The 14,203-nt window shown below is 35.8% G+C and overlaps 1 protein-coding gene across 1 annotated transcript in view; it reads right to left on the bottom strand.

Moving 5' to 3' along the window:
• Positions 1-14,203, bottom strand: part of ADGRA3 (adhesion G protein-coupled receptor A3) — a gene marked incomplete at its 5' end in the record, with an annotated part of 119,572 nt that overhangs the window by 52,436 nt on the left and 52,933 nt on the right. The window contains 3 exons of the mRNA XM_079714184.1: positions 6,287-6,500; positions 8,151-8,311; positions 10,250-10,321. Coding sequence (XP_079570310.1) covers positions 6,287-6,500; positions 8,151-8,311; positions 10,250-10,321 — 447 coding nt within the window. The remainder of the gene's footprint in view (positions 1-6,286; positions 6,501-8,150; positions 8,312-10,249; positions 10,322-14,203) is intronic.

Consider the following 14,203-nt stretch of genomic DNA (forward strand, 5'->3'; position numbering starts at 1 on the left):
GGAGGGATAAATTAGGTGTTTGGGATCAGTATACACACACTCCTATATATAAAATGGTAACCAGCAGGGAACATCACTCAATATTTTGGAATAACCTATAAGGGAGAAGAATCTGAAATAGATACATGCATACATGCATAACTGAATCACTTTGCTGTACAACTGAAACTAACACATTATAAATCAACTATACTTCAATAAAAAAAGAAAAAATCAAAAACAAAATGATAATTTTAAAAAAAAAACCAATAGAGAGTTTCCAAGTTACATCTACCTTTTCAGATCCATACTCAAGCATGAATAAGACTAATATTATGAAGTGTGTAATTAATATTTAAGATGAAATATTTTGTGGAAAAGGGGTTAAAACTTGTTAAGTCTCTCAAAAGATTTAATAAATTATCAATTAATGCTTTAACAAAAGTAGCTTTCCATTTAAAAGTACACTTCAACTTTTAACAGCTACATTTCTAAGTAGCTGTCAGAAAATTGAACTTTCAAGATGAAATCATAATTCTCTAATATAAAACCTATTAATTAAAGAGCAAATGTCAGAACCTTCAATTAAACGTTATTCCCCCCACATGATCTACTATACTTTGCTTTTATGTAGACACAAATAAATCATTAGACATAAAGCATGTATAATTTTAATTAACTTAACAAAATAATGCCTTGAAATTAAAACACATTTTTCTAGCTTCCTAAAATCATTAATGGCTACACAACAACAAATGTTCTTATAAAGACCTTGAGGCACTGTGATTCTGAATCAAAGAAAGTATTTATCATCTTTAGTAAGGCAGTAAACAAACTAAAACACTGAAATAAAGGTAAATAAATAAAGGTAAAATGACACAGAAGAGTTTGACATTAAATTTAAATAACCAGAAAGTCTGTCAAACATTATACTTTGCATAACTCTACTGAACTAGGAAGAAGTGTATAAAAAATTTTGGCAATAAAAAGCATTCTCTAATCCAGAGTTCCCCAGATTTTCTTGGTTCATGGTTCCTTCACTGACTAGATAATTTCTACAATGCCCCTAGCCTAAAAGAAACACCTAGGGTGAAAACAATCTACAGATTCAATGCAATCCCTATCAAACTACCAATGGTATTTTTCACAGAACTAGAACAAAAAGTTTTACAGTTTGTATGGAAACACAAAAGACCCCAAATAGCCAAAGTAATCTTGAGAAAGAAAAATGAAGCTGGAGGAATGAGGCTCCCTGACTTCAGATTACACTACAAAGCTACAGTAATCAAGACAGTATGGTACTGGCACAAAAACAGAAATGTACATCAATGGAACAGGACAGGAAGCCCAGAGATAAACCCATGCACATATGGTCACCTTATCTTTGATAAAGAAGGGAAGAATATACAATGGAGAAAAGACAGCCTCTTCAGTAAGTGGTGCTTGGAAAACTGGACAGCTACAGGTAAAAGAATGAAATTAGAAACTCCCTAACAACATACACAAAAATAAACTCAAAATGGATTAAAGACCTAAATGTAAGGCCAGACACTATCAAACTCTTAAGAAGAAAACATAGGCAGAACACCCTATGACATAAATCACAGCAAGATCCTTTCTGACCGACCTCTAGAGAAATGAAAATAAAAACAAAAATAAACAAATGGGACCTAATGAAAATTAAAAGCTTTTGCACAGCAAAGGAAACCATAAACAAGAACAAAAGACAGCTCTCAGAATGGGAGAAAATATTTGCAAAGGAAGCAACTGACAAAGGATTAATCTCCAAAATTTACAAGCAGCTCATGCAACTCAATATCATAAAAACAAACAACCCAATCCAAGAATGAACAGAGGACCTAAATAGACATTTCTCCAAAGAAGATCTACAGATTGCCAACAAACACATGAAAGGATGCTCAACATCACTAATCATTAGAGAAATGTAAATCAAAACTACAATGAGGTATCACCTCACACCGGTCAGAATGGCCATCATCAAAAAATCTACAAACAATAAATGCTGGAGAGGGTGTGGACAAAAGGGAACCCTCTTGCACTGTTGGTGGGAATGTAAATTGATACAGCCACTATGGAGAACAGTAAGGAGGTTCCTTAAAAAACTAAAAGTAGAACTACCATATGATCCAGCAATCCCACTACTGTGCATATACCCTGAGAAAACCATAATTCAAAAAGAGTCACGTACCACAATGTTCACTGCAGCACTATTTACAATAGCCAGGACATGGAAGCAACCTAAGTGTCCATCCACAGATGAATGGATAAAGAAGATGTGGCACATATATACAACAGAATATTTCTCAGCCATAAAAAGAAATGAAACTGAGTTATTTGTAGTGAGGTGGATGGACCTAGAGAGTCTGTCATACAGAGTGCAGTAAGCCAGAAAGAGAAAAATAAATACCGTATGCTAACACATATATATGGAATCTAAAAAAAAAAAAAAATGGTTCTGATGAACCTAGGGGCAGGAGAGGAATAAAGACACAGATGTAGAAAATGGACTGGAGGACACGGTGCAGGGGAGGGTAAGCTGGGACAAAGTGAGAGAGTGGCACTGACATATATACACTACCAAATGTAAAATAGATAGCTAGTGGGAAGTAGCTGCATAGCATAGGGAGATCAGCTCAGTGCTTTGTGACCACCTAGAGGGGTGGGATAGGGAGGGCAGGTGGGAGGTGCAAGAGGAAGGGGGTATGGGGTTATATGTATACGTATAGCTGATTCACCTTGTTATACAGCAGGAAGTAACACAACATTGTAAAGCAATTATACTCCAATAAAGATGTTAAAAAAAATGCAATTGACTATAACAGAATAAAATAGAAAGAAAAACAAAAAAAAACACCTAGGGTGGTTCCAATGACTAAATGCAATCCTAAAACTGTGTATATATGTCCTAATAACTTAGTAGCCATTTGAAAAAAAAAACACACATCAATTAAAATAAGTATTTCATTCTTAACCACAACTACTTCCTAATGGGTTGTGCATGCCTATTGGGCACTCCAAAATTAATCAAACATTAGATACAGATCAAACAGTGACAACTATATTCCTTGTTCCAAAATGATTTTCACACACTACTTGCTTTGTACCATAGTAACTGTCAAAATTCCATTATCTAAAGTATGGCACCAGCAAAAGGGATGCAGCATCATGTAAATTCAACACCCTAACTGCCTGGAGCTGGTAGCTGTGTTGTGTCTCACAAATGTCCAGTATCACTATGCTCAAACACTTAAAATACCACACAGCACCTCCGTTAACACACTGTGGCACCCCAGGACACATTAGCATACCCTCTGGGGAAAATGGTCCTAACCTAACTTTCAGCAATACCTTCAATGTCTAAAACCAATTATCGGAATAAATTTTTCAGGAATCCTCAACAAGACATGTTAGGAGATTTAAGGAGAAGGAAGTAGCTTCAATTTCAGTGTCTAGGAAAAATACAAACTCTGATTCTTACTAATGAAGGATCAACAACATGAGGAGACCAATGAAGAATCAAGAGGTGTATGAGGTTAACCAGTCCAATAAGCACATATTTCCTTTTCCTACAACTTCTTTATTATTCTGGGGTTAACTCTGTGTAAAGGACTTTTCAGTCTTCATATGAAAGATTTTCACTTTGGTAAGTGTCCCTACCAACAAAAAAATGTTAGGTGAAGTTGTTATCCTTATAATTAATTTTTTTTGTAATGCTAAAGGAATTTAGATTAATTTAAACATGACTTACAGAAATAAATTTATAAAGTACATCTAGTTACTTTATAGCTACAAAATTTAAGAGTTAAATTAAAGCTCTTGGAACTGTATTCAATATCCTGTGATAAACAATAATGGAAAAGAATATGACAAAGAATAATATACATATAGTTCAGTCACTTTGCTGTAGAGCAGAAATTAACACAACACTGTAAATCAACTATACTTTTCAATAAAATTTTTAAAAAGGCTCTTTTATTCAGAAAAGGGTTCTATTACATTTTTAAAGCTTTATTGTTGTATTATATGTCAATTATTGTCTACTCATAAAATAAACTGCTTAAAATATACAATTTGGGGACTTCCCTGGTGGTGCAGAGGTTAAGAATCTGCCTGCCAATGCAGGGGACACAGGTTCTATCCCTGGTCTGGGAAGATCCCACATCCCACGGAGCAACTAAGCCCGTGCGTCACAACTACTGAGCCCGCGGGTCCGCGTGCTGCAACTACTGAAGCCGAGCGCCTACAGCCTGTGCTCCGCAACAAGGGAAGCCACTGCAACGAGAAGCCCACGCACCGCAACAAAGAGTAGCCCCTGCTCGCCGCAGCTAGAGAAAGCCCACGCTCAGCAATCAAGACCCAACACAGCCAAAAAAATACATATATATACAATTTGGTAAGTTTTGACATATGTATACACTTGTGAAATTGTCACACAGTAAGAATAATGTAACAATTAGAATCTTCTCACTAGAACTTAATATTAAGTGCAAAGAACATATAAAAAACTTTCCTAACAATCTTATCCCCTAATAAAAGAACTCTGCTTCTGGTAATAGCAGAGTGGCTCCTATCAAACCACCCTCCCTGCAATTAACAGTTGTGAACAAAACTACAATATGATAACTATCTGAACACATGGAGACTGATCCAAAGCAAGCAGAAACCAAAGAGGACCTGACAGTAGGAAGAAGGGATTGGTAGTGGGGAGTAACCAGGAAATTTTTTTAATGGCTTTTGCCCAAGGGCAGGCATTATTCAAATAGAAACTCAAAATCTTACTGGTTGAAAAATCAGAGGACAGAGGTAGAAAGGAGCCTGGCTGGAAGCCCAAACTTCTGCATAGAAAATCCACCCAGCTCTTTAACTGGCCCTGACCTACATGCAGACAGGGCAAACACCAAGCAGATTTCAGTGGCTGCCTAATACAGAAAAGCCAGATCTAGGAGTTTGAATTTAACCAAGGTAACTGTTCAATGAAACAAAACTAGCTGTCTTGAGAAGAATACAAAGGAATCCAGAGTCAGGGGTCAGCAAACTTTTTCTTTGAAGGCCAGATAGTAAATACTTTAGGCTTTGCTGACCAAGACGCAACACTGAGAATATTATGTAGGTACTTTTAAACCATTTGAAATGTAACCATTTAAAACTATAAAAAAACATTCATAGGCCAGATTTGTCCCATAAGCTGTACTCTGTCAACTTTTCTATAGCAAATCATTCACAATGTCCAGGATACAATCCAACGTTACCAGACATATAAACAATATTTTTTAAATAGGGAAATATAAACCATATTCATAAGAAAAATAGTCAAGGTGATGATCCCAAGATGACCCAGATACTGGAATATGAAAGCAAGGATTTAAGGGTATCTACTATAAAAGTTAAAAGACACAAATGAAAATATGCTTCTAACAGACAGATAGAAAATCTCAGAAGAGAAAGAGATATTATAAAATAGAATATTCGAACCTCAAAATTCCCAAACCTGAGTCTCAACTCAGACAGCTTTTAGTTTCTTGGTAATTTTTTCATGATGCTTTTGTAATACTACCCTAAAGTGCCCCAGGAGACAGTTGAGAAACTACAGATCTACTCTTCAATATTCAAGCTGAGGTTTATCTTTATGAAATTGGTAGGAAGGAAAGACAGAGAGAGACAGAAAAAGGCTTGGAGAGATACACAGAGACAGAAAGAGAGGCAGAGAGAAGGAAAGAGAAAATTCAATACCTACAGATTAAGATTTTACCAAAATAAAATATGATAAGTGATAACATCATATTTATTTTTATTCTGTTTTTTGTACTTTTAAGTTCATTCGAATTAACTATTGCTGTGCTTGCACCAATCGTGGGGTTGACAGGTGTTATATTCTTTTATACTAGTGGGGTGAAAAAAGGAAGTGTCTTAAAATGTTACATTAATCTTAAGACAGTGAAAATTAGGTGGTTCCCAAAAGTGAAATTCTAAGCTTATTAGTAGCAGAAAATTGTTAGAAATTAAGTTTGGCACTAAAAGTTTACATTTTTTCCTCTTGAGACTTTAAAAAAAAAGTCTCCCACTTTTAAACAGTGTTTCCCTTTTATCCTATGCTTTTTTCCTCCAAAACTGGATGGAAAAGATAGCTATTTAATTTTAGAAGATAAGTAACAATCAGGAAAAAAATGTCAGAAGTTCGCTTTTTTAAATGCAAGAAGGTAAAATATTCAAATTCTAACTAAACAGTACAATTCTGAAATGATAAATAAAATCCACAGAGACAATTCCTCATCTAAAAAAAGTTTACCTTGCAATCAATGAGCAGTTGTGAATCATGTTCTTTTCAACAAAGATACCTTGGGATTCATCAGTTTCGACTATTCGCCCATCCTGATACCATAACACTTGCATGTCTTGATCAATATATGAAGCCATGCATTGGAAAGGAAGGCTGTCTCCTTCAAACACAACTTGACGATGAGATGGAGTCATATAGAAAGATGGTAATTCAAGGGGAGGATCTAGAGACAGTGAAATAAAGACTCAGTTAACAAATATAATACTATATGCAAACTCCAAAATTTAAAATTATAGAAATTCTAATTGAAATTTTAAAAATGGAAAAACAAATTCCTCAGTAATCAGCATTCTAATGTTAGTATCAACAAAGCTATTACTGAATTAAGAGGGTCCAAGATGAAAGCACCGTTAAGTAAAATTAAAATGAAACCATTTCATATCAACTTTTACAAAGCTGATATATTTCCTTCCAGTAAGAAAAATAAAAGAGAGAAATTTTAACTACATATGCAAAAATGTACACAAATCTCTTGGCTCATTAAAAGCCTTTAAAATATTTAGTCCCTTTGTCTAACACATTAATTCTACTTTTAGTAGTATTCTAACCCAAATAGCTAATATGTAAAGATGTACACAAGGAAATTAATCCTTTTAATGTTTACAGAGTGAGAAATTATTAACCTAAATCTGCAGTAATAAGGAAATTGCTATGGCTACATCTCTGTAATGAAAAAATAAGTTATGGCCACATCTATATATTGGATTGGTATGCATCTTTTATATGATGAGGAAACAAGTTTACACCATTTCCAGTTACTAAAGGTTACAAAATAACATTAGTGTATGATACTTTGGACAAAACATAATAAAAAGGTATAGAAGATGATACACACCAAGGTATCCTTGACATTAGCTACCTATGAGTGATAAGAATTTAAGTATGGGTTTTGTTTTTTTTCTTCTTTTAGTTTTTCATTTTTGCCCCATCTTTATGGAGGTATAACTGACAAAATTATAAGTTATTTAATGTGTACACCAAGGTAATTTGATATATGTATACATTATTTCTTTTCATAAATCTTTAATCCAATGAGCATATTTTACATGTGAAACAACAATAATGATAATAAAAATAAATGGAAAAAACTGATGCAGTTGTCTATTTTCAAACACAAAGACTAAACTAGCACCTACCTCTATCATTTTAAGGACTGTTTTTGGTTTATGTTTTTGTTTTCTGTTTTTCATTTAGCACATGGTAAATGTGTTATTTCCCTCAAGCCTTCAGATATTCTTAAAATTCATGATTTTCAATAGCTGCATACTATTTCACTGAATTGATGTGCCATAATTAAACCAATGCCCTATTTTTGAGAATTTAGGATATGTTCACAAAGTCTGAAGATTTACATATATAGCTGATGATTTCTTAAGAATTAACCCCTACATGCAGAATTACTATATGAAGTTGTATCAACTCTTTAAGAACACCAATACATATTGCCAAACTATCCTTCAAAAAGGCTGTATCAATTCACACCCCACCAACAAAAAGTGTGATTGTATCCTGAGATTTTATTACTATCAACAAATTCCTGATTTGCTGTTAGAAAATCTGAAGATCTATACTATTTATTGAAACTGGATTTCATAAAGAAAGCTGTTCAGAACCTAAGAACTTTAAACACCGATCAAAAAAATGTTTTTTAATCCAGCTGACTTAATTGTCAGCAAAGACTAAATATTATCAAATCCATGAAGACTGACAGTTGTAATCAGTCCCAATGTGTAAACAGAACTCTGCAGTTTGTCAGGAAAAACAAGATAGCAAGTAAAATACAGTTAACCCTTTCTCAGTTTGTCTTCCTTACCGCACGTCAACAACTCCTGCTTCACACCTGTGACTGGCTGGGCCTGAAGAGACTTAGGATAAACACACCGTGTGTCCCGTACCGTGATGTTTCTCTCCTTTACCCAGCGATGCATCCACAGTATGTTACAATCACACAGCAGATACTCAGTCTGAAATTCTCTGTAGCATACAAAATGCAATTTAGAGGTTATGGTGAATGAATTAAATAGCATTTTTGCTTTATGTTGGCTTTACCCTTTGGGTGGCAAGCACATTCCTGCTCACCCTTACCACACTACAGCACATACTGTATCAACTGGTTATGGTCTCCTTTCCCTTGAGATGACGCCAAATGCCTGACCCCAGCTCCCTTCCCTACTGATTCGGGGAGTGACTCCACTTTCAATCAAAGTTGGTATGTGAACAAAATCTATTCCTCATCTATGTAACAAACTCCTGAAGCCCAGGGTACTGGAATACCACATCCCCATCCTTTGTGTCTATCAAACTGTTACCCTTTCATCAAGTCTGTGGCACAAATACTGGATCTTGAAGCCTTCTCCAATTTTTCCAGCATCACTGCCATGTTCTTGGCTTAAATACCTGCAAACTCTGTTAATTCTGGCAACATAAAGCAATATATGACTGTTTCACATGGTTATATTCTGTTTATCTGACTAGGATGACTGGCCGACTTCTAATTCCTAAGCACCACCTTCTGGTCAGTTTCCAGCACTATCAGTTATAAACACTGGCAATTTTGCCCAATTTTTGGATGAAAATACTTCCTACATTGCTGCTATCCAGGGTCTCAAAAGTCAGATTATTTTTACAGCTTTTACTTCCTTAACTTCACAGAAATGGCTGACATGAGCCCACTAAAAGGAGATGTTTTCACTAAAAAGCAGTTTTCTGGATAAGAACCGTAGCAGTACCAAAAAGACCAGAAAGAGTTTGATGCAGTGTGATTCTAGAAGTACATACATATGTCTGCCATGGTGAGCAGCACCATGAGTGCCTAACCTATCAGCTACATCCCAATGAAAACTGCTAAATGAGATTGAAATGATAAATTTAGGAAATGAAAGATGAGGAGGAGGGAAGGGAAAAAAGAAGGGGAGGAGAAGAGAAAAAAGGGAAGAAGTCAGCATATATCAAACAGAGACATCTGGCAGAGAAAACATTTTTCACTGGAAAAAGACTCAAGCCCATATGTTATATACCATAAAAATTTAACTGTAATTCCAACAGAAATCATTATAACTTATACTTTGAAATACATTAAGGTTTATCTGAAGATACAGTTAGCTTCAAAAGTAACTCCTATATAATCTTGCACTTAATAAAACTGTGTTTTGGGGGTAAAAAATCAGCCAGTTCTAAAGCTACAGAGAATTATGTAAATATGACCTTACACTGACTTCATAAAGCAGGCATTCTATGTAAGCATGCCTAGAAATGTCAGTAATAAGTTGTAAATTCAGTTTGGGGATGGAGTTACAGGATAAAATTAAATCGCTAAAGCATAACATGGTCTTAACTATAATTTTTTTTTTTTTTTTTTTTTTTGCGGTACGTGGGCCTCTCACTGCTATGGCCTCTCCCGTTGCGGAGCACAGGCTCCAGACGCGCAGGCTCAGCGGCCATGGCTCACGAGCCCAGCCACTCCGCGGTATGTGGGATCCTCCCGGACCGGGGCATGAACCGTGTCCCCTGCATCGGCAGGCGGACTCTCAACCACTGCGCCACCAGGGAAGCCCTATAAATTCTTTATAGGGAGGGAGGCATATTTTATACTTTGGGAATTTAATTAGCTGAACAAAATATTTTCTGATTTGGATACACAAAGAGAAAAAATTACCAATTTATTTACTTTAAATATAAATTAGAGAGACAGAGTAGTATTCTAAGGAGAAAATGGTTGTCCCAGCCTGAAACACATTATTAAGGTTTATGGTATGTTTTTCAATGTGAATGCAAGTTCTCAAGTGAGATTCTAATTATTGTAAGATCACAAGCTTTTCCTATGAAGTCTCTTAAGCCATATAATAACTTTTTAATTTTAAAACACTAAAATGTATTTACTAAAACTAAAACAGGAGGAAAATTCTTACTTACAAAGATCGTAATGAGCCAAGATAATCAAAAGTTCCTTGAGATAATGATGAAAACAAATTCCCTGAAAGGTTCCTGGAAAAAAGGAAATAATTACACTTTAAGAAATGCTAACAATTATATATCATTTCATCTATTTTATATTTCCTAAAATGTCCTATCATTAACTACTGTTATAAAGAATTTATGAAAGTTGTTTTAAATCTTATGAAGAGAAACATCTAGTGAATATTTTCTCCAAAGTTGAAGAAGAAAATTGTTCTTAACCTTATATAAAGCAGTAAACAAAATTATTTAATATCACTGCTGGATAAGGACTTTTCTATCAAAGATCATGTGAACCTCAAAGTTGACTTCCTGAACTAGATCTTCAGTCATACTCTCATTGCAACTAGAATTATTCTTCATGTGTTCACTCAGTATCACATAAGAAAGCAAAAATTTAAAAAAAACATGGAAAAGGAGGGTCTGAAGGGCCAGCAACAGCTGACAGTAACCCAGTAAAATACATTGGCAGAGTGAAATGAGTCCAGGGTTTAAAACGAAAGACTTGGGATAGAATTCCGTGTTGGCTTTGGGCAAATTACTTAACCTCTCTCGTTTCCCCCGTATCACGGCTTTAATACCTAAACACTTGCAGAGTTTTGTACGAATTGTAGAACACCTTATGCTACAATATGAGTAGTTTGTTACACCCATCATGGTTTGACCAAATCTTTTTTTGTGATTTCTTCCATGCTTGACTATAAGCTCCAGGAGAGGAAGGACTTGTGTGTCTTATTTACTGGGGTACCTCTGTCAGCTAGTAACAAACTGGGGTATATAGTAGGTGCTCAATTGTGGTGGCTGACTGTTCAGACCCCACCTTTAGGAGGCGCTAGCAAGGACTCTGGGAAAATGGCAGCATGATCCAACCATCACAAGATCTTTTCTGTGCCTACTGTAGTAACAAGAATGAGAAAATTTTGGGACTTCCCTTGTGGCACAGTGGTTAAGAATCCGCCTGCCAGTGCAGGGGACACGGGTTTGAGCCCCGGTCCAGGAAGATCCCACATGCCACAGAGCAACTAAGCCTGGGCACCACAACTACTGAGCCTGTACTCTAGAGCCCGTGAGCCACAACTACTGAGCCCTCGTGCCACAGCACACCTAGAGCCCAGACTCCATAAAAGAGAAGCCACTGCAATGAGAAGCTTGTGCACCGCAACGAAGGGTAGTCCCTGCTCGCTGAGTAGCCCCTGCTCACTGCAACTAGAGAAAGCCCGCATGCAATGACAAAGACCCAATGCAGCCAAAAATAAATTTAAAAAAATAATTAAAAAAAAAAGAATGATAATATTTGGACCTAGAATTCTCATGGAAGAAGTCCTGAGACCTGCAAGGAGGGCTGCCTCTCCTCCAGAGTCTGAGTTTCATCCTTCAAGTGTGGAAGAAAGTGACAGTTGGGTAGATAGATTCTCCAGTGAGGAGAGGAAAGAGAATTGATGGGGGAGAGGTCAGCTGTTACCATGACACCTGCAGCAACGTATTCCTGGATGGGAAGACTTAATATTACACAAACACCAATCCCTCACAAATTAATATACTGATATAATGGATTTCAGTAAGAACATCACTGGATTCATTTTTACTGTCTTAGGATTTTTTTGATAGAAAAAAGGCTGGATAAAATAATTTTGATCTTCATAAAAGAATTGCCTAGGAACTTAAAAAACAAAAAGAATACTTGCAAATCAAAAGAACCATGAAAGCAATGCCCTTTTCTTTTTTGGCCTATCAGAGTGAATACTGAATGTGGATTTCGAAAAGGGTATAGCTGATGGAGTGTAAATCACTGTAACATTTTAAGAGAGTAACCTAGATGCAATTAAAATGAACAACTATACTTTTATGAAGGTACCCTATGTGAAATTATATGACTTCTGGGATTTACTTTAAAATGTACACAGGAAGACAAGAGATGTGAGGTGTAACTAAAACAAGACTGGCTATGAGTTACTAAGTGTTGAAACTGATTGATGGGTCCATGGAGATTCCTTATACAATTACCTGTAATAATTTTTTAGATGTTTTGGAAGAGTCCATAGTAGTAAGTTGGAAATAAAAATATATTCTACAAATATAGGATTTAAGTATAAACAAAATAATTGCAGCTTACAGGGACCATTAGATTCTAATTACTAGGTAACTTTATTCTAATTATTAGGTATTATAATTTTTTTTTCCTTGGAAATCACAGAGGAAGCAATCACTTTGGAGACAGACATGCCATCCTCTCAGTAAGTACCAACACAAACCAATTTTTCCTCCAGTGTTGGAACAGACTGCTATTTGTCTGGCTGGACACCTATGAAGTAACTGGCTTCGGCTGGTGGCCATAAAAACCTACACATACTTTAAAACATTAAAATCACATTCCAACTCTGAGGTGCTTACACCAAAAAAAGCATAAGGAAACTGAGAATGACAACATTCACAGCGAAGACACCGCTCTTGTGTCCTAATGTAGTTTACTGAATGGGGTGGTAGGTGAATTATCCACCTACTCCCACTCATGTTGTTTCTTACTCTGTCAATTTTTCTTTACTTATTTTTTGCTACACAGATATATTTGTATTCCTGTAAGTTAAGTGTGTATGATGCAGCATCTGTGTATATAAAGGAATGTTTACCAGGGCAGATTTGTTAAATGCGGAGGAAAGGAATCGGATAGTATCTACATTAACAGAGGAATAATTGACTAAATTATGATCTGTTCTATACTTGCAATGTTCTATAGCTATTCACATGAACTAAATCAATATGTATTCTCCTGAAAAGATATTAAGGATACGTCAGTAAAAAATTTTTTTAAGTAAAATGTCAAGTAGAGCACATTTTTAAAGCCCTATGTGAAAGCCTATACATTTTGGGGGGTGGGGGGACAATAGAAAAATCTGAGAATATATACACCAGTTAGTACAGGCTATCTCAGAAGGGTGTGTCTGAAGTGATGAAGGGGAGATTTAACTTTTGCTTCGTATCTCTCTATATGGTTTATTACTTAACAGCATCAATAATTTTTAATTGTAAAAAGGAAGTTCTTATAAATATCACTCACCTATTATTTCTGATAGAAAAATATTAAAGGTATAATTTTCTTAGGGGAAAACAGGTTTTAAACTGATCAAAATTCATAAAAAAAAAAAAAGGAAATCTTTGCTTTTTTTGATCTCCTGACAATTTCTCTGTAAATTAACTTCCTAAGTGAAGGACAGAGACTTCACTGAAGTCCATTATCAGGTCCCATCTTTATCTGTCAGTTACTCCTAGGGTTACAATGGGAATCTCTGGGAGGATGGTTTCACCTCCCTGAATTTCTCCATCAATAAAGGCAGAGATCAATACATAGAATTAATCAATTTTACCCACCACACCCAAGTCCACTGAATCCTCTGACGTATTTTTAAAAAGCCATTTTTGAATTTTTACACTGAATCGCCAAAGCCAAGATGTTTCGATATGATAAGAAGTATGGGTGAGAATGCAACAGGGTGTCTGCCAAGGTTTCCAGCCCCCTTGGCTAAGAGGCCAAGCCAGTCCGAGATCCCAAGTTCCAGGGTAACCCAGAAAGTTCAGCTGAAGAGGTAGCTGAGGAAATAGCTAGAACAGTGATCCACTCTAGATTGATTTCTTTTGTACACTTACTCTTTGGGGTTGGAAATAGTAATTAGGGAGCTTCTCTGATTCCTAACCTAAAAAATGTACTACATGAGGTGGATGGACCTAGAGTCTGTCATACAGAGTGAAGTAAGTGAGAAAGAGAAAAACAAACACTGTATGCTAACACATATATATGGAATCTAAAAAAAAAAAAAAAAGGTCATGAAGAACCTAGGGGCAAGACGGGAATAAAGACGCAGACATAGAGAATGGACTTGAGGACATGGGGAGGGGGAAGGGTAAGCCGGGACAAAG

Source organism: Hyperoodon ampullatus, assembly GCF_949752795.1.
Source record: "Hyperoodon ampullatus genome assembly, chromosome: 1".
NCBI classification, from domain to species: domain Eukaryota; kingdom Metazoa; phylum Chordata; class Mammalia; order Artiodactyla; family Ziphiidae; genus Hyperoodon; species Hyperoodon ampullatus.